A 22,240-nucleotide genomic window follows, 5' to 3' on the forward strand; every position below is an offset into this window, starting at 1 on the left:
AAGACAGGAAAATTCTCTTAACCTTGAAGAGATTGGATATCTAGTGTCAGAAAATTTGGAAGGCATAGTCTTAGGAGTACTTATTTTATTTATGGTTGTAAATAAAGCCCTCAGGGAAGGTTATTAATTTATCTGTCCTATTTAGTATATTAAATTATACTACTTCATATTCTAGTGGCCTGAAAAAGTTAATTTACCACTTGAATGGCATAAATGATGAATACTTATACCAAGTCCTAGAATTTTCCAATGCTCAACAAACATTTAGTACTTTTTGTTTAGGTCTCGCTTTTTTTTTTATTAGTTTCTATGAAAAAGGAAAACAAAATTGCAGCATTCTGTTGGGCTGACAGGACAGCTGTTGGCTAGGCTAAATACCATCTTGGAGTAAGAGATACTTTAACTTAGGGCACTGGTGCTGAGAGATGGAGAGAATATCAGAAAGGAAAAAGGCAGGGTGCAAGTGTTGAGAGGGAGGGAAATGATGTCAAAATCCATTGGCTTCCAGTGTTTCTGCTCTTTTTAGCTGGGGTGCAGTAACCTTCCATCTGACAACTTTGGGTTTCTCTAAACTTCATGCCTGCCCTCTCTACCAATGTTTTATGAGCTGTCATGTGGGACTAGAATGGGATTCTGAAAATTAAGAGCTGATTTTTATTCCACCGGATATGTCAGTTGCCTGGGGCAGTAAAATAATTTAGTTTTGAAATGAAATGTCATTCGTGGGAGAAAAGTGCACAACAATTTATTTAATTTAAACAATAGGATGGGGAGGAAGAGGCAGACACCCAAACTACATTTCATATGTAAAATAAGGCTTACGTGACTTTTGGATGCTATAGAAATAAAATTTCTGCACTGAGGGGCATAATTATCCACATAAATCTTATATGAGGAACACAGATCAGTATAAAAATAGCTGTACCTTTTGTTTATCTTGGAGGCAATATGTAACCACATAAGGTAAAATTGGATGCTGCTTGCTTTCTCTAAAAGCTGTGAGGATGTCTTTCTGTTCCAGAAATTGCTTAGTGCAATTAAATGAAAATATACTGAATACATGAGTAAATTCATAAATAGAAATACAAATGAAATTTCTAAAGTAGGTCCTGGTGAGCCCAAATTTTACAAATTATTAGAAGACAATGCACCTGGAAACTAAGACACTAGCTTGAAGACTTTTTTCATTTCTTTTCTTTTCTTTCTTTTTTGTTTCTTTTCTATCTTTCTTTCTTTCTTTGTTGTTGTTGTTGTTGTTGTTGTTGTCGTCGTCGTCTTTGTCTTGAGACAGTGTCTCACTCTTGCCCCTTGGCTGGAGTGAAGTGGCTCTGTCTAGGTTCATTGCAGCCTCCATCTCCCGGGCTTAAGCGATCCTCCCCGCCTCAGCCTCAGGGAATGGATGGGACTGCAGGTGCACACCACCATGCCCGGCTATTAATTTACTTTTGTATTTTTTGTAGAGACGAGGTTTCGCTATGGCTTCAAGACTTTAAAAGGCAGCAATGACTTTTTTGAAATTGCCTGCATTATCAAATGCCTGAAGTCAACCACAAGGAATGGTGACTCTGGTTTCTCCATGACACTAGCAATCCTCTGAAATAAAGGAAGTTAGAATTCCAGAACACGTTTGGGTCTCTGACTCTTCCTCGGTGGTTTCCAGGAGTTTAGATCAGCCTGCAGGCCCGACGGGCACCCCTGACACCGCTCCACGCGGATTCTTTACATCTCCCTCCCTACCTTGTTTACGCCCTAAGGGGGAGGGAAATGAACAGTCAGTCAGGTGAGACCCAGCAGGGGGAGTGGTGAGCTGGTTCGAGGGCAGCCCGAATATGTCCCTGGGTGTGTGTATGGGTGTGGGGCAATTTGGGTGGGAGCAGCGTGGAGGCTCCTAGGACCAAGTCCTGCGCCTCTTTGGCGGGGTGTGTGCAGGAGGAGCGGGGATAAATAGGAGGCTCCCTCCTCCGGGCGACATTCACGGAGCCGGCCGGCCGCCCGTCCTGGGTGTTTCCCTGCCTTGTAGCCAGGGTGCCAGCCTGGGAAGTAGTTTCGTTTCCTTCTGGCTCCGGGATTAGTTTCCAGGCACCCTCTCAGGCGCCCGAGGCCCCGGGAAGGGGGCGAAGAAGGAGGGAGACTTGTCTGGGGGCTGCCCGGCCCCGCAGAGCGGGGTTGATGGACCGGGCCGCCCGGGGCAGCGGCGCCAGCTCCCTGCCACTGCTCCTGGCCCTTGCCCTGGGTAAGTGGCCGTGCTGGGCACTGGCAACCAGGAGGAAAGTCTGGGGCTGGAGTCGCGGGGAGGGCGAACCCTGAACCGAGCTGGCATCTGGACAAGAGGGCGCGCTCGGGCTGGCAGGCGCGGGTTGGAGAACTTTGAAGGCTGGGAGAGTGCGAGGTTAAGGATCTGGCAATTGGGCACCTGGGTCTGCACCTGTTGGAGGCAGTCAGTCCCTAGACTCGTGAGGAGGCCCGAGGGCGGAAGCGATTCCGAGGTCCTCGCTGCCAGTGCTGCGAGCAGGCCGCCAGCTGCTGCGTTGTGCGCACAGCAGAGGGCCTGGCGGCGCCGGCGGGGTGTCCACCGGGGTGAGGCGCTGTGCCCGCGAGTGAGGGGCGGGGTGGGGGGGAGCAGGGAAACCCACTAAAGAAGCTCACGTGGGAGTATAGACCAAGAAGCATATCCTGCAGGAGGCAGAAGAACGGGAACTCTTTGAGTGAAGGTGTGATCACTTGGCATTAGGGAAGAGTGCCAGCGGGAGAAGGAGTAGCAGGATGCCTAGAGCCCTCCAGAGGGTGTCTCTTGCCTCCTTAGGAGTCAGAACTCACAAAGCAGAGCTGGAACTTCAGATGGAGCTGGAAGCAGGCCTCCCCTTCCCCTCCACCGAGGGAAGGTAGTGAGAAGGCTTCTAGGTAGGAAAAATCCCAACTCTTCAAAGCATACTCTCTGCATCACGGTCATTTTGTGGGGTGGAGAAGGGAAGGGAAACCAGTGACATTTTCTAATCTTAGCTGGGCTGTAGACACATCTGGGTTTGGAGCATTTATGTGATAGGAAGAGATTCTCCACAGCTGAAGCGTCACCACAATATCACTCCTAACTTCAAGCCTGGGAAGGGGACAACACAAATGAAAAAGAATGGAAATTCCTCTTATGGAGGAAAAAGAGGGGGAGCCTAAATGAAAACTTTCATTTGACTGTATCCTTGGAGTAAGAGAGGTGGCTAAAAAGGTACAGTGAACTTGGTTGGAGGCGGATCAGACTTAGGACCAAGGTTAGAGAAAATAAACTTATTTAACAAACTGTGAAGAGGAAGGAGTCAGTAACAATTTAGTGGTAGAGTGAATGTGTACATTCATGAAGAAGAGCAATGGGGCTGAGGCTTAACCCTAGAAATAGTACTGATGCTTTTGCCAGCATTGCTTGCAAGTAGCTGACATTCTCTTCCTCCACCGTGTCTAAGCTATCCAACAGTCAAAGTATTCCCTGAGAATCTGTCACAGTCAGCAAGGTGCTGAGGTATGTAGGAATGGAGGTGGAAAAGGGCTCATGAGATTCCTAAAATAAAACATGATTCCTGCCCTAGAACTTACACTGAATTTGGAAATGCAAGCCCAGTAGTGTCACCTGTGGAAGAATTCATGAAAGCAGAAAAGGGAGAGAGAGCTCAACAGTGGGGGCTGGAATAGTGGGGAAAGGGTGAATGGAGGACACGAATGCGTGCCTTGAGGCTTGGGTAGAGTTTGCAATAGTAGAGAGGAAAGAGGGAACAGAGACAAGGGAAAAAGCAATTAGTAAAGGGCTGGCGATGTGAATGAGCATGCTTTACTGGAAAGAGCAGAATTTCTGAGAGGCAGACAGATTATGAAGAACCGAAAAAGCCAGATTAGAATATTTGGAAAAGAATCAATAAGCTATTAAACACACACCATCATAGGGCTTGACTAGGGAGTGATATGATGCAAATAATGATTTAAAGGTGATAAATCTGGCAATGAGGTGCAGTATAGGAAGGGGTGGTGCTTGTGGGCCAGAAGACCTGGTTGTCTCTTAGGTATAATCTGGGCATGGGCTAATTGGGGCCTGAATTAGGGTGATGTTTTAGAAGTGTCATAATAGAAATGACTATTGAAAGTCGATGGACATTCTTTCCCCTTTACTATCACACAATATTTTCTTCTCAAAACTTGTCAAAAGACAGAAATGTACAACAAAAAGCAAAACTCTAGTCCAGTGCTATTGTACAACACTCAGGGTAACCTAAATGTACAACCACCCTGTTAACTGATTGGCTTGGGAAATTGAATTTGGTCTCTAGATCCCCTTAAAGCTCTACTTCTTGCAAAATGCTAAAGGATGTAATTTGTTGGCATCGCTATTTCCATTAAGTGGTCCTATTTCTGTCATACACACTTTACTTTTAAGTCCCCTTCCTAAATTATGTCATGTTGTTCTATTTACTTTTTGAAAAGAATGTGAGCAATAAGATGCATGAGGCACTATTGTGTGTGTGTGTGTGTGTGTGTGTGTGTGTGTGTGTGTGTGTGTGTAAGATGGTGGAAATGCGATGAGAGTGGGCATTGAGCAGACATGAGCCCTGGTTCCAGCTCTGCCATTTCATGACTCTGAGATGTCTGTAAGTTACAACTTTCTGGGCCTTGTTTTTCTCATTTGTAAAATGAAGAGGTTTCATTAGATGGTGATGTCCTTTCCGTGTCACATTTTTTCAAAAAGTAAACAAAATAACATGTGACTTAAATTAGAAATGGCTTATGTCTATTATAAATGTAGATGCTCCTTAAATACATCTGGCATTTAGTAGATGGATTTTTACAGGATAATTTCCTTTCTAACATATGCAAATTATGTACTACTTTCCATGGGAAATTTTATAAAGACAGAAATGGGGTTGGAGATATAAAAAGAAAGTATACCATAAGCAGATTATATGTTACAAATACATTTAATATAAATATAAATTATATGTTTATGTGTTATTGATATTCTTTATATGCATTAATTTAGTTTAATTTTCTAAAACCGTTTAAAGGTGTTTTCTAAGTCAGTAGAAGTCCTGAGCCATTTAATCTTACTTTCTCAAAAAATGAGATTTTCCAAAAAGGGCTCGTATTTCTCTACTGTATTTTCTTTTTCTTTTTTTTTCTTTTTTTGAGACAGAGTCTCACTGTTTTGCTCAGACTTGGGTACAGTGGCATGATCTCAGCTCACTGCAACCTCCGCCTCCAGGGCTCAAGTGACTCTCCTGTCTCAGCCTCTCGAGTAGCTGGGACAACAGGCACTCGCTGCCATGCCCGGCTAATTTTTGTATTTTTTGAAGAGATGGGGTTTTGCCATGTTGGCCAGGCTGGTCTTAAACTCCTGGTCTCAAGAGATCGTAGCAGATAAATATTTGTTTCTGAATTAGGTAGAGAGAGGTAGGACACTCAAGTGCAGAGATGTCGCATTGCATATAACAGGAAAAACCAATACTGGAAACCATTTCTTTTGACTTATTTAAAAAGCATATAAGCTCATCCTAGCTGTCTCCTACACCTTTGCTTTCCCTACTGCCTACCCATACATCTGTGCCATCCCTGGCTCTGGCTATTCCCTGAGAGATTCTTGGGCTCCTGGCTCTTCCTTGCTTCCATTAAACCCTGCTTCTCCTAGCTCAGGGCCAGGCTAGCCTGGCTGATAATGTTCAGTTGGTATTGGTCAGACCAGGTGCTTTATTTTGGACTGTGTCTGGCCTGTGTCACTCAGTGTCTATTCTGATTCTATCCTAGTCTGATTCTGTCCTTGAACTTGTGGGTGACCCCTGCATATTCTCCAGTCTGCTTAGAGCACCAACACCTAGGGGATGCTCCTTTGGGTAGATGGAGAAGGGGTGACATTGCTTCATAGTCTCCCTGATAGAACCCACATGGCAATTACTGAAAATGGGTGAAAAGAGCATATCTTGAGGCAGGGTCATGTAGTGGTCAAGCCTGTAGACTCTGAACCAGAACTTCGGGGCATGGCCCTCTGGTGCTGTGACTTTGCTGGCTCTGAAACTTCGGGCAAGTCTCTTAAACCCAGTTTCCTCACCTGTAAAAGCTAATAGTAATAGGACCAATGGAATTATGTAAATTAAATGCATTACTATGTAAAGCCACTTAAAATGTGCCCCAAACATAGAATAAGCATGAGTTATTATAATAGACAGTAGGAAAGCACAGGACAAATCATTAATTGTTATCAATATCTCTTAAAATTTTTTGACATTTTGAGTCTGGATACTTCCCAAATGTCATCAGGCTCTGCTAATTAATGGGAAGACTTTCTGTTGCCTTCATTTCTCAAATTCCTGCTCCCGCTAGTTATGAAATAGGTAATAGATAAAAATCCTCAAAAAAGTTTTATTTTGACTGCTTTTGTCTAAAAGGAACAAATGTAAAAAATAAAGCTGCAAAAGTAAAATGCATATCTACTTTTGAAAAAATAAATGCCTCTACAGATTGTTCTTCCTCTGCCAGTTTTGATCCTAATTTTATGCAATGAAGAGCTTTACTGCACTTGCCTAGCATTGATATCAGACACAAAAGTTAGACTGCACTAGCAGAGTAAAATAAAATATTTAGAAGGTAATTTTAATATTTTAGGAAATCTCATCAAAATCGGGTTGTCAGATTTATTTGAATTATATAAATAATTGCCTTAATTAAAAATAAATAAAACTGTCATTTTAGAAGAATGGATGATGATGCAATGTCAAAAGCTGTTTCTCTATATAAGAAAAATACATTAATTTAGGAAAGTTTTCTTAGGACAAAATAATTTTTTCAGATGCTTAAGAACAGATAGCCATGCATAAATATTTTTATTCTATAATGGTTGCCTTGTAACATTGAGAAAGTTGCTTAAACTCCTTTTGTGTAATTCTCTCACCTATAGAATGTTAATAAAGGTAACTATCATTTAGAGACAGAATTATTTTGAGGATAAAATGAGAAAATGCAGGAAAAGATTTTAGAACAATAATTGGCAGGTAATATTCAATGTATTATTACTATCTTAACTTTGTGAATATTCAGATAACATTTCAATTGTTTCATAGCTATTTGTCTAAAAAGAACTAGAATCAGTGTTTATTAAGCCAATTGGAGTGTTAGGGTTTGACATTGATCAAAGGAAACTGCCATAATAGTCACCACTATTATGGAGGCAAGCAAAGGAAAATAGGGCAGGAATTTGCCCACCATGGCCATGCTTTCAAAAGTGCTTTGAATTGTTTCCTTAGAATGTAAGCTCCATGATGGCAGGGATTGTTTACAGTTATAGCTCAGTTCCTATGTATAGTAGGTGCTCAATAAATACTTGTTGAATGAATGAGTGTCAGTGGGGATAGTCCAGGAAGTCCTTCCAGGTCAGTAGCTTCTCAGAGTGTATCACAAAGATCTTGATTGTGAACTTTTCTGTTTCCTCACATACACACTCACATCCACTCCCTCTCTCCCAACACCCACTTTCCTAGCTTTGATAATCAAAATGTAAGAATCTCTTTCTCGCAGAACTCAGTATCCTATCTTTAATGTCTTCAGATTTGCTAACGATGACTTACTTTTGATACACAGCTCCTTGCTGAGATGGCAGCTGACTCTGGTTTTGCCAAATGGACAGACCTGCTATGAGTTTTGTTCATGAAAGTTGGTTACTGACTATCGCAATTAGCAAAACATTAACATATCCAAATGCATAACTTTTTTGCTCATGGCACGGTACTTGGCAGGTTGATGAAAAGTACTGTCATTATTTCTAAACATGTGATAGTGAGGAAGACAGACCTAAAAATTTTTACTATTTTAAATTTTACTATTTTAAAGTATGTCTAATACTGTTTACAGTGTGTTAAACATTATTAAAACTGTATTAAACATTAATGAGAAAAGTCTAAGTGTAGGCTATTGTCTTTCTAGAAAGACTTACATAGGATAGAAATGTTCATTCCAAATGAAACATTGTATGATAGTTCAATCCTTAAGGAAGTTTAAATTACATAGTACAGATTAAATATGATCTCAGAAAAGGAGAATTTATTATGGGCTTGAGTGATTAGGGGAAAATTCACTAATACTGACAATTCTTCCTTGGTAGTGGTGAAGGAAAAAATGGGAGAAGAATTAAAAGGTGGACAAATTAATAGTTATCTTTTTTGTGTGTGTAGCAGTTAAGTAGACCCAAATATCTCAAATGAAAAGTTAATTTTGTGCAGTTTTAAAGGAAATATTGTCTGGATAAGAACATGATTTCCAGAATGAGGGTATTCATCAGAATCCTGAATTCTTTTTTTTTTTAATTATACTTTAAGTTTTAGGGTACACGTGTACAACGTGCAGGTTAGTTACATATGTATACACGCGCCATATTGGTGTGCTGCACCCATTAACTCGTCATTTAACATTAGGTATATCTCCTAATGCTATCCCTCCCCCCTGCCCCCACCCCACAACAGGCCCCGGTGTGTGATGTTCCCCTACCTGTGTCCATGTGTTCTCATTGTTCAGTTCCCACCTATGAGTGAGAACATGTGGTGTTTGGTTTTTTTCCTTGTGATAGTTTGCTGAGAATGATGGTTTCCAGCTTCATCCATGTCCCTACAAAGGACATGAACTCATCAATTTTTATGGCTGCATAGTATTCCATGGTGTATATGTGCCACATTTTCTTAATCCAGTCTATTGTTGTTGGACATTTGGGTTGGTTCCAAGTCTTTGCTATTGTGAATAGTGCCGCAATAAACATACGCGTGCATGTGTCTTTATAGCAGCATGTTTTATAATCCTTTGGGTATATACCCAGTAATGGGATTGCTGGGTCAAATGGTATTTCTAGTTCTAGATCCCTGAGGAATCGCGACACTGACTTCCACAATGGTTGAACTAGTTTACAGTCTCACCAACAGTGTAAAAGTGTTCCTACTTCTCCACATCCTCTCCAGCACCTGTTGCTTCCTGACTTTTTAATGATCACCATTCTAACTGGTGTGAGATGGTATTGCATTGTGGTTTTGATTTGCATTTCTCTGATGGCCAGTGATGATGAGCATATTTTCATGTGTCTGTTGGCTGCATAAATGTCTTCTTTTGAGAAGTGTCTGTTCATATCCTTTGCCCACTTTTTGATGGGGTTGTTTGTTTTTTTCTTGTAAATTTGTTTGAGTTCATTGTAGATTCTGGATATTAGCCCTTTGTCAGATGAGTAGATTGCAAAAGTTTTCTCCCATTCTGTAGGTTGCCTGTTCACTCTGATGGTAGTTTCTTTTGCTGTGCAGAAGCTCTTTAGTTTAATTATATCCCATTCATCAATTTTGGCTTTTGTTGCCATTGCTTTTGGTGTTTTAGACATGAAGTCCTTGTCCATGCCTATGTCCTGAATGGTATTGCCTAGGTTATCTTCAAGGGTTTTTATGGTTCTAGGTCTAACATGTAAGTCGTTAATCCATCTTGAATTAATTTTTGTATAAGGTGTAAGGAAGGGATCCAGTTTCAGCTTTCTACGTATGACTAGCCAGTTTTCCCAGCACCATTTATTAAATAAGGAATCCTTTCCCCATTTCTTGTTTTTGTCAGGTTTGTCAAAGATCAGATGGTTGTAGATATGTGGCATTATTTCTGAGGGCTCTGTTCTGTTCCATTGGTCTATATCTCTGTTTTGGTACCAGTACCATGCTGTTTTGGTTACTGTGGCCTTGTAATATAGTTTGAAGTCAGGTAGCATTATGCCCCAAGCTTTTTTCTTTTGGCTTAGGATTGACTTGGCAATGCGGGCTGTTTTTTGGTTCCATATGAACTTTAAAGTAGTTTTTTCCAATTCTGTGAAGAAAGTCATTGGTAGCTTGATGGGGATAGCATTGAATCTATAAATTACCTTGGGCAGTATGGCCATTTTCACGATATTGATTCTTCCTATCTATGAGCATGGAAACTTCTTCCATTTGTTTGTATCCTCTTTTATTTCATTGAGCAGTGGTTTGTAGTTCTCCTTGAAGAGGTCCTTCACATCCCTTGTAAGTTGGAGAATCCTGAATTCTTGATACATTTCTATCTCTGCAGGATATCCTAGGAATTGGAGGCAGGGGATTTTGTAATTTAGACAAATCGATGCTTTTTATTACAAGACAGACTTAAAATATTACGTGGTCTCCTATCTGGGGAATTTGTTAAAATACTCTGGAAATATCTAGACTTCTTTTTACCTTATTCCCTACAGCTTGGGGACAAGCTGGCCCCACCTTTTGTGTAATGTCCAAATGAGTGGTTTGCTGGTTTGCTTCCTGTTTCTTTTTCTCTTTTCCCTAATCATGTATTGCTGGGCTTTCTTAGGTTGGAGATGTCTCGTAATCAGGAGGTCCTCCAGGTCCATCTTAGAGTAGCAACAGCACCTGGGAAAAAAAAAGACTTTACAGATGTGGGAACTAACACTGTGAAAGATTAAATAGCTTCCCTAAAATGTAGTATATGCCTAGAACTCATATTCTGATCTTTATTACTCCGTGTGTGCTTTCAACCCTACCCTGTCCTGCTTTTATGCTTATTGATCTTAGGCTGTGCCAGACCCCAGCTGATACTGGATCTGCAAAGAATCATACATAAGTTGGTCAAGAATGCTCACAAGTCAAATATAAGAGGAAAGCAATTGGATTAAAATTCATATGTTTTATATTGCTCAAGATGGCTAGCCTTTCCAGACATATTTATATCTTAAAAAAGAAATCTTAGTGTTTCAACTGTATATCTAATTGTTATAATTTAAAGAAACAATGAAAGACCTTTTTAGATGGTTGGAGGGAGATGCAATATTTAATCTTAATTCACATCAATTAAACAAGGTCAAATAACCATGAAATACTTTCATTTATTCTCTACATTTTCTTTCCTGAGGATATGTAGTATGTTACTTACCTGACTCATAGACTAGAGGTATTAATTACAAAATGGGGATGAGAAGTTTAACAGTATTCATATTCAGCCTCCTTGTTTTAAAGTGATGAGCTAGTTGCATAACAGGATGAATTACTAATATAACATTTTCCTCTTTGCAAGATTGTGGATTTATTCACTTGTTTAACATTATTTAGTTTTGAAGAGTTGCATAAGGATTGCCTGACTCACAGTAGGACCTCAAAACGTATTAATTAAATGAGTGAATTAATGTAAGTGGCTACTGGGGGGAAGATGCCCAGCCAGCAAAATGACAACAGGTTAAGTAAAAAAAAAAAAAATTTGTATTTCTTGTTGGCAAAACACTGAGCCCAGATTCAGAGATGTGGTAGAAGGACAGGTTTCTCCATCCCTTGTTATATGGGACTTGCTGCTAGCAGTGCTAGAGATTCTTTCACAAAAGGCTTTTCTTTTTCCCGTAGCATTTCTTGTATTTCTCGTGTTTCATATTGAGGATTCAGACTGCTACATGTTTGGTTCAGGGCAGATTTTACTGGTTGAAATGTAAACTTTTAAAATAAGTGTCTAAGTTGGGGAGGGAAGGACAATGGACTCAGGGCACTCTCCAGTGGTTTATTTAAAAACACCCTTGAATTCTGTGAGATGTCAGATGATTTTCTCTCTTGTGTGATTATAATTGTTTTTAACAGAAATGGTTTTCATTAATGGCGAGTAATCAAATTGTTGTATTCATGGGTTTATGTTTAGTATTAAAAAGAAAAACAAACTTTTGGTGGCTCCTATAGAAATGGAGATAGCTTTGCTTTGGAGGCTGACTGCAGCCTGAGTTGTTAGTGTTGAGAATCCCTAACTTATTTAGTATTATATATAAAGATTTCATAACAATCAATTGTCTGAAATTTTTAGTGGTTAAATTTAAGCACATTACACACGGATCTTTGTTCTCTGCTCTTTGGAGTGAGCTGCATGGTCCAGGCCATCCTAGAATAGGTGAGAACCACTTCCCTCTGTCTTCTAGTGCAGAAAGCATGTAGCACCACCAGGAAATTGTCATCAGAGCTGAATTAAGCACTTTCAGGACACTTACACTTGACTTGTTCATGATCACCTTCCTACTGAAATGCCATCTGAGTTTCTGACACTCGACTGGTCTCATCTCTTAGGGTGACAGACACAAGATGTTAGTACGTATTCAGGTATCTCCTTGACCTTCTCTATGGAATATCAACATAGTTACTTACATTTTGGGGAAGCTTTATAATTGTAAAAGCATTTTACTACCCATTATCTCGTTTGATCTTCACAATAAAAATAATAGCAGAATGGTTGTGTAATATGTGCCAGGCACTGTTCTAAGAGCATAATATTTCATTTCATCCACATAACATTCATCTAACACAGGAGCTAGGTTGATATCATTATTATTCCCATTTATAGAGTAGGATATGAAACATAAAGGGATTAAGCAACTTGCCCAAGGTTCTGGCTTTAGGAGAACTATATGTGTGAGGTGATAGTTTTTTCTTAGTCCTGATAAATTTACCACAGTGATATGAGATGATAATATTAGAGGAAGCTGAAAGTGGGTAAAGGGTGTGTGAGAATTCCCTGCACTTTGCAACTTTTCTGTAAATATAAAATTGTTCCAAAATAAAAAGTTTATTACAAAAAAAGACACTGCAGGAAATTCCAATTACTAGTCAGTTTGGCTATTCACCTACTTAGAAAATAGGGCTTGACACATCAAAAATCTAGAAAGATCTCAAGGTAACAACCTTACATTACAACTAAAAGAACTAGCGAACCAAGAGCAAACAAACCCCAAAGCTAGCAGAAGACAAAAAAAAAAACCAAGATCAGAGCTGAGCTGAAGGAGATAGAGACATGCAAAACCCTTCAAGAAGTCAATAAATCCAGGAACTGGTGTTTTGAAAAAATTAATAAAATAGCTAGCTAGACTAATAAAGAAGAAAAGAGAGAAGAATCAAAAAACACAATCAGAAATGATAAGGGGGATATCACCACTGACCCACAGAAATACAAACAAACATCAGAGAAAACTATAAACACCTCTATTAACATAAACTAGAAAATGTAAGATAAACAGATAAATTCCTGGACACATACACCTTCCCAAGAGTAACTCAGGAAGAAATTAAATCCCTGAACAGACCAATAATGAGTTCTGAAATTGAAACAGTAATAAATAGCCTACCAACCAAAAAAAAAAGCCCAGGACCTGACAGATTCATGGCTGAATTCTACCAGAGGAGCAAAGAAGGCTTGGTAACATTTCAACTGAAACTATTCCAGAAAATTAAAAAGGAGGGATTACTTCCTAACTCATTCTATGAGGCCAGCATCATCCTGATACCAAAACCTGGCAGAGATACAAAAACCAAAAAATAAAAATTCAGGCCAATATCCTTGATGAACATTGAAGCAAAAATCAACAAAATACTGGCAAACCAAATCCAGCAGCATATCAAAAAGCTTATCCACCATGACCAAATTGGCTTCATCTCTGGGATGCAAGGTTGGTTCAACATATGCAAATCAATAAATGTGATTCATCATATAAACAGAACTAAAGACAAAAACCACATGATTATCTCAATAGATGCAGAAAAGGCCTTTGATAAAATTCAACATCCCTTCGTGTTAAAAACTCTCAATAAACTAGGTATTGAAAGAACATATGTCAAAACAGTAAGAGCCATATATGACAAACCCACAGCCAGTATCATACTGAATGGGCAAAAGCTGCAAGCATTCCCCTCAAAAAGCAGCACAAGACAAGGATGCCATCTCTCACCACTCCTGCTCAACACAGTATTGAATGTTCTGGCCAGGAAAGAGAAAGAAATAAAGAGTATGCAAGTAGGAAGAGAGGAAGTTGAATTATCTTTGTTTGCAGATGACAGGATCCTATATGTAGAAAATCCCATTGTCTCTGGCCAGGATAGAGAAAGAAATAAAGAGTATGCAAGTAGGAAGAGAAAAAGTTGAATTATCTTTGTTTGCAGATGACAGGATCCTATATGTAGAAAATCCCATTGTCTCTGGCCAGGACAGAGAAAGAAATAAAGAGTATGCAAGTAGGAAGAGAAAAAGTTGAATTATCTTTGTTTGCAGATGACAGGATCCTATATGTAGAAAACCCCATCGTCTCAGCCCAAAAGCTTATTATGCTGATAAGCAACTTCAGCAGGCTCAGGTTACAAAATCAATGTGCAAAAATCATTAGCATTCTCTCTCTCTTTTTTTTTTTCCAAGAGGGAATCTCTCCCTGTCAACCAGCCTGGAGTGCAGTGGCACTATCTCAGCTCACTGCAACCTCTGCCTCCGAGGTTCCAGCAATTCTCCTGCCTCAGCCTCCAGAGTAGCTGGGATTATAGGTGCCCACCACCATACCTAGCTAATTTTTGTATTTTAGTAGAGACAGAGTTTCATCATGTTGGTCAGGCTGGTCTCAAACTCCTGACCTCAAATGATCCATCTACCTTGGCCTCCCAAAGTGCAGGGATTACAGGAGTGAGCCACCACACCAGCCTAATCCACAGCATTCTTATACACCAACAACAGTCAAGCCAGGAGCCAAATCAGGAATGAACTCCCATTCGTAATTGCTACAAAAAGAGTAAAATACCTAGAAATATAGCTAACATGGGAAGTGAAGGACCTCTTCAGGGCAAACTACAAACCACTGCTCAAAGAAATCAGAGAGGACACAAACAAATGGGAAAACATTCCATTCTCATGGACAGGAAGAATCAATATCATGACAATGGTCATGCTGCCCAGCGTAATTTATAGATTCAATGCTATTCCCATTAAACTACCATTGACATTCTTCACAGAATTAGAAAAAAACTATTTTAAAATTCATATGGTACCAAAAAAAAAAAAAGAGCTGAATAGCCCCAAGACATTCCTAAACAAAAAGTACAAGGCTGGAGGCATCATTCTACCCAACTTCAAACTATACTGCAAGGCTACAGTAATCAAAACAGTATGGTACTGGCACAAGAACAGACATATAGAAAAATAGAAGAGAATAGGGAGCTCAGAGATAAGACTGCACAGATACAACCATCTGATCCTCAACAAACCTGACAAAAACAAGCAATGGGGAAAGGATTCCTTATTTAATAAATGGTGCTTAAGCAAATTTACAAGAAGAAAACAAACAACCCCATTAAAAGATAGGCAAAGGACATGAACAGGCACTTCTCAAAAGACATACACGTGGCCAAGAAACACATGAAAAAGAGTTCAACATCACTGATCATTAGAGAAATGAGAATCAAAACCACAATGAGATACCATTTTCACACCAGTTAGATTGGCTATTATTAAGAAGTCAAAAAACTACAGATGCTGGTGGAGTTGTAGAGAAAAGGGAATGCTTTTACACTGTTGGTGGGGGTGTAAACTAGTTTAACCATTGTGGAAGACAGTGTGGCTATCCCTCAAAGACCTAGAGGCAGAATTACGATTTAACCCAGTAATTCCATTACTGGGTATATACCCAAAGGAATATAAATTATTCCACTATAAAGATACATGCATGCATATGTTCTGTGCATCAGTATTCACAATAGCAAAGATATGGAATCAGCCTAAATGCCCATCGATGATAGACTGGATAAATAAAATGTGGTACCTATACACCATGGAATACTATGCAGCCATAAAAAGAAATGAGATCATGTCCTTTGCATGGACATGAAAAAGTTGGAAGCCATTATCTTCAGCAAACTAATGCAGGAAAAGAAAACCAAACACCATTGTTCTCACTTATAAGCGGGAGCTGAATGATGTGAACACATGGACACATAGTGGGTAACAACACACACTGGGGCCTGTTGGGGGATAGGGAAGAATAGCTAATGGACGTTGAGCTTAATACCTAGGTGATGGGATGATGTGTGTAGCAAACCACTATGGTACATGTTTACCTATGTAACAAACCTGCATATCCTGCACATGTACCCCTGAATTTAAAATGAAAAACAAAAAAAGAAAATAGGGCTGGAAATATACCTGAATCATTTCACTGATTATAATTTCAGGGTCTAGCATAGTGCCTGGCATGCAATAAATCCTCAGTAAATGTTTGATCAAATATTGATTCCATGGATGTTTCGTGAGACTATGTGACATTACAAAAAAGAAAATGACTTTGACTTTTTTGGTCATGTCTATGACTGAGACAAAGTCGTAGAGATGGAAAGCAGAATGGGGGCTTGGAGGAGGGGCAAGTAGGGAGTTATTGTTTAATGGGTATAGAGTTTTAGTTTTGCAAGATGAAAAGAATTCTGGAGATGCGTGGTGGTGATGGTTGCACAATGTGGATGTATGTAATGCTACCTTAAAAAAGGTTAGGATAATAAATTTTTTGTTATATTTTTTGTTATACCATGACAAAAAAAGTGAAAAAAAAGACAGAGGTAGATTATTTACGGCACACATATTTATGGTGTGGGAGTCAGAAAAAGAGCCGGCAAAGTTGAGTAAAAAGGAAAGGATAAGTCAGGAAGCCAACAATGGGGGTGGATTTTAGATGGAAGATTTGGAAAAGTCAACCATTGACTGTCAATTTGGAAAAGTCAACATCTAATGTGGATGTGAAGGAGGATGAGGCTAAAGAAGAGGCCACGCTTGAGTGAGCTATGAGGAAATTATTGGTGCTCTTGAAAGACAAGGGACAAGAGATTGTTGGTAACTGAAGCCACACACACACACACATGTGACTGAGAGAATAGAAATTAGGGTTATGGCTGGAAAAGAGACAATACTTGGCTTATGAGAGTCAACTTCAAATATGTGAAAAGTCATTTTAACCAAGGTTTCCCCTGTGTAGTTCAGAGAACACAGCTTACATTAGTGAACTAAAATTCCAGGAAGGCAGCACTTACCTTCATTTGGAAGAATTTTTTTCCCAAATGGAGCTTTGAAAAAAGTGGAGCCAGCTGCCTTGGGATGTGGTGAGCTTCCCCTGCCTGTACACACATGTGGTCTGGATGGTACATAAATGGAGTTGTGTAAAGGTGATTCTTAAGGTGGGTAGGGAGTGGGCTATGACCATCAAGTTTTCTTACGTTCTTATCAGTACAGGATGATATTACTGCACTTTGGCAATGTTTTTGAGGTTGAAAGATAGAATTTCAAAACAAGAAACTCTCAGTAGACTTCCCTGGGAAGGACAGAAGACGCAGGCCACTTGGAACCTGGGAAACCAATAATGAAGAATTTTTAAAAAGACAATTGAGTTTTTCCCCCAAAACTGAATTCAGTAACTGTGTTCTCTTATGGTCCTCATCTTGGAATATAGCACCAATCCTATGCCCCAGGCTTAGTTTTTGCATTAAAGACATTGCATATTTCATATTTTACCATCTATTAAAATAAGGATGACAGACTGATATCTTACTATGAAGGGGAAAAATAAAACACAACTACAATAGGTAAATGACATTGACAAAAATTTCAAATATTGTTACATTGGGAGATAGTTATTTGTAACATTGCCATCCTGTGATAGAAGACTTCTGTGAGGAAAATCCCTGCTCATTTTTAGGTAAATGACAATCATCATGTAATGGAGGGTCAGAAGAGTGATTGTAAGTGTCGTTGAGATGTGAGATGAGACTACACACAAAATAATAAACTTCACTTCCATTTGCCTTTGCAGAAACATGACAAAGAATACACACCTCATTCTTAGTGATTTCCACACAACAGTTGTCTTCACTATTAAATACTTAGTGAGTGGTTTTCTATACTAGTCAGATTCTTAATTGGGAATCTGTCTTTCAGGATGTGGTGGGCAGGCATTGAGAAGCTTCAACTCGCAATATGTGTTGTGAATATTTCTTAGTGAGTCTTCTTTTCATAGGCCACACAATGAAATCAATTGAATTATTTCATAGTCACACCAAACACATCAAGAAGGCCATTGTTTCTTAATACTTTTTTGTATAATTCGTCACTCCAGCTGAACTGCTTTACTCATTCTCTCCCAAAGACACCAAGCTCATTTCTATGTCATTTCCTTTGGTCCTCAGTTTCTAAGTTCTTCTGTGAAACTTTTTGATTTCTCCAGCCTTAACACATTGCCACTTTTTGGAATTCCAATATAATTTATATTCTAAATACCTGATACCTAAAATATTCTGCCTAATCTTTCTTTCTTTATATTCCTAGTCTCTGCAAATGGTTTTATTGATAAAGATGATAACAAATTCGATGCTAAGTTGGGTTGGCTTACTCTAAATCATTTAAAGGGTCTAAGTTCTGGGGCTTTTTCAGGTTGGATGAGCATCTACTCTGAAATCTTATGTTCTTTTCTTTACCATTATTAAAGTTTGATGACTGTTTCCTCATGGGTCAGAGACCATGTTATCACTAGATCCAGAAACCAATGCCACAGTTTCACCTCACTTTGCACTTGGATAATCCTCCTTGAAAACAAATTGTCCTTTTTCCTTGGTTCCTTCACCTCCTCTCTTTGAACTACTATGGAAATTCAGTGAGCCCAAAACTTTTCATTCAAATTGTCACAATGTCTGACTGCCTGGTTTGGCCTTATTATAAAGGAATGGGAATCAAAAAGTCAAGTTTTGACAACTGATGATTTCTGAGAAACTAGCTTCAGGTTATTTTGGAGATTAAATTTAGTCATTCAATCAATTTGTCACAGATTTAATAATGGTAATAGTAAAAAACGGTTGATTTACTGGCAAAGGCATTGTCATGTTGACCAGTTTTCAGATACCTGAATTAGTTTGTATATGACAGGTTGTTAAATTACTTTCCCTTCTGGGCTTTAAAAATATAAGATTGTGAAGTACTTTTATGAGTTAAAAATCGTATTATCAATCACTTTTGGCCTTTCCTAAACACCAAGATATTATTTCTACCATTCGGAATAGAGTTTTGCATTGGAGGAAGAAGGAGTTCATATTTTATTTTTCTGAATTTGAATGAACATACACTATTTGTAAAGACCCTCTTCTTTTTTTCTTTGCTCCTGTCTCTGCTTCCCATACTGGCCCTGAAAACCCAGAAGCCTGTGTTCCAGTTTTAGAGAATAGGCAGTTCTCCAGATGATGTGATTTAAGACAACTTGGAAAATCCCTCTTTGTCCTGGAAAATTGTTCCCCAGGAGATGTCCTGATGCCCAAATTGCTCACTGTGTTGGGACACAAATACTGTGCACCTCCTAAGAGTCTTTCAACCACCTTCACCGCCTCTTGGTCAGCTCCTCCCCATGCCAGGTTGCTCCACTTTGAGACTTGGATAAAACACCATGTCCCAGGGCATGAGTTCTGGCCTCTCAGTCACCAAGGGGTCAGAACTGAGGGAGTTAATACTCAGTGGGGTGAATTTTGTCCAGTGGGAAATTGGCGATGAAAGTGATTGGGTCTGATACATTCTTCCTCCTTTCATTTTTTTTTCCAGTGGACTGCTTCAAGATACGAGTCTTTTCTTGAACCATTCATGTGGCCTACATACTAGTGAACATGCTGTCTGAGCAAATTTCTGTGTTTCTCTGCATCTCACTTTGGAACTACACACTGCATGATAGGTGCACACATTTTATTGTTTTGTCCCTTTCTTTGCTTCATTTCCTTTCTTCCTTATTCTCACTACCCCAAGCTTGTAACTCTCAAATAAAGTGGTAATCCCTTAGTCTGTACATTAGGTTCTGCTTTCTAGGAAACCCAGGTTGAGGCACTCTAGATTTTAGAGTGTTTCTTTTGAGTTAAATAATTTCTCTCCTTGAAGGTCTGCTTTGAAAGCAAATATATTTAGAAAGTAAAATCTGTTCAAGAATTACGTTCTTCTTGGGGCCATGTTAAAGCAGAATGAGGACAATGGTTTAAAGGAGGGCAAAAGACAAGAAGAAGAAAAGATAGAAAAGGAATTAACAAAAAAGGAGAAGAACACTGTCACATTTCACCCATTTCACAGTTTTCATCTCAGCTAACCACAAACCCAGTGTTAAACATTATTTTCACTCCCTATTTTTTTTTCAAACTCCACGTTAGATAGAGTCTCTTTTTGGACATGGAAATTACTCCGTATATAGTATGCATATTTAAGATTCTGTTTTCTTCCTGACAGTGAAGGTGTAATAAGAAAGTTCCCCAAATGCTTATTGCTTTTACTCCTAGTGTTGATTTAAACTTAAAAACTTTAACTTTATTTTTTAAAAATTAGAGATATGATTTATAATTCACTTGATTTTTAGTTATTACTGTCTATGATCTGACTTTATCAGCTACATTTGTATTATTGAATCATGTAGCCAACCAACTGAATCAGTAATCCCAACTGACATAAATGGTATGCTGAGTCACTGGCAGAACTCTGCTGAAAATACAAAGGACTATGCATGTAGAAGATGCCATATTTCTATTAATTAGCTGAGGCATATTAACTTCAAATTTCTTTCAAAAATTAGAAAGAAAGAACATGCAGAGAGGCCAAAATATAGTTTTGTCTCATTAAGTACATACAAAAAAGCATACTGTAGAAGGTATGCATATATATGTGTATTCATCTTTCGTAGTTTATGTCAGAAACATATTTTATACATGGTGAAATCATACCATAAGTGTAGAAATTTGTCAGTATCCATTTATGAGGCTGAGAATCTAGTTTTTTACCAGGGCAGTTTAAATTTTTGCTCTTTTACTTCTGGTAACTTACAGCTACTATTTTTTGAGTGCTTACCCTATGCAAGGCATTACCTAAGTTAAAAACTCGTAATTTCTACCCTCCACCTTCTTTTCAGCACACAGATACATTTTTACCATGGGTATGTAAGTTAGGTATTATGAGCCTCAGTTTACAGAAGAGGACCCTAAAGCGCAGTGGTTGAGAAACTCAATCTTAATTATAAATCTCGTGCTTAAAAGGTAGATCTATGATTCAAAAACAGCTCCATTTGACCCCAGAGCTGCCTTTTCTCCATTACTCTGCACTGCTGCTCTTTAATATAAATAAAATTGTAGAGGTATGACTATGAAATATTCTTCTAATTTCTGCTTATGCTCATAGGTTGATAAATTCTTCTTTGACTTAAAGCTGGATTTTCTAATGAGACATGGAATGTGATTCTGATCTTCAATGATATGATATGGCAAGGAATCACTGGATTTAGTATACATAAGTAGAAGTTTGGAGTATATCTAGGAAGATGTCCTAAATCATCAGAATATAAATGAATGGACATTTTGTGATATTATATTTATTTTTAAAATGCAAAATGCACTTGGCTCTAAAAATGGAAAATTCAGCTCAGAGATGAGGCAAATACAACGTACATGACTGTTTAAGTTGGTCATATATGATCTTTTTAAATAGTTGACCCAGCTGGTGTACTACTTACCTCAGCATTAGCAGTGACTTTGAGACGGCATGTCATGCTCCTTGTCAGGCTGCCTCTTTTTGAATGCTCATATTGTTTACACTGACTTCATTCCCCATGCTGACTGATGGGGATAATACTTTTAATACATTCTATAATATTTAACTTGAGAATCTCAAAATGCATAAAAGCAAATACAGCCTTGATTCACTGAAGTAGAATTGGATTTCTTTTCCTTTTGTCTTTAATTTTATGAGTGGAGTTGATATTTTAAAACTATCCCCAGCAATAGGGACTAATTTCTAGTCACTTAGCAAATGCAGTTAACATTATTTTATTTTGTTTTTATTGCTTTAATGCACCTGAGAAATTCTTCAGGTCATGCAAAGCAGGGAGGTATGGACAATAGGTTGAATGAAAGGATCAGACAACAAAAAGATGGTGAAATATTTGAATGACAGGTGAAATCTGACCCAAAAAACATTTAAAAGGAAAAAGGGTAAAAACCATTTTCTTAAGGTAAAAAAAAAAAATGCAACAAAACGGAACTAGAGCAATGAAAAAAAGAAACTATAAATACATTGCTTTCCAGCAGTATAAAAAATAGAGAAGCTTCATTTTATGGCAAAGAGAATAAAACCCCATTATTAATGATTATTAATGTGATAGGCAAAAAGGGCTGATATGCTATGGGGAGCTCCCAGTGTAGGGCCTGAAAGCCCCACTTTATTCTGTCTTTGCCAGACCATGTGGGATGGCACTTTATTATGACTTTGCATTTAGAACAGGACGACAAGGCTTATGAGGGGTCTTGATGATACCATAAAATGTGATCGAAGGAACCGGGATGTTTAGCCTAAAGAAGTGAAATTCTTTCAGGAAGACTTGATAGCTGGCTTCAAATATATGAGAATCTGTCAAGGAAAAGAG

At 38.7% G+C, this 22,240-nt stretch overlaps 1 protein-coding gene across 2 annotated transcripts in view; it reads left to right on the top strand.

Moving 5' to 3' along the window:
• Positions 1 to 1,970: 1,970 nt before the first annotated feature.
• The window catches only part of BTC (betacellulin), a 52,492-nt gene continuing 32,222 nt past the window's right edge, over positions 1,971 to 22,240 (top strand). For both annotated transcript variants that reach the window (XM_032164094.2, XM_032164103.2), the window contains exon 1: positions 1,971 to 2,233. In XM_032164094.2, coding sequence (XP_032019985.1) covers positions 2,170 to 2,233 — 64 coding nt within the window. In that variant the 5' untranslated portion in view covers positions 1,971 to 2,169. The remainder of the gene's footprint in view (positions 2,234 to 22,240) is intronic.

The sequence above is a fragment of the Hylobates moloch genome, unplaced genomic scaffold, assembly GCF_009828535.3.
Source record: "Hylobates moloch isolate HMO894 unplaced genomic scaffold, HMol_V3 SCAFFOLD_2, whole genome shotgun sequence".
NCBI lineage: Eukaryota > Metazoa > Chordata > Mammalia > Primates > Hylobatidae > Hylobates > Hylobates moloch.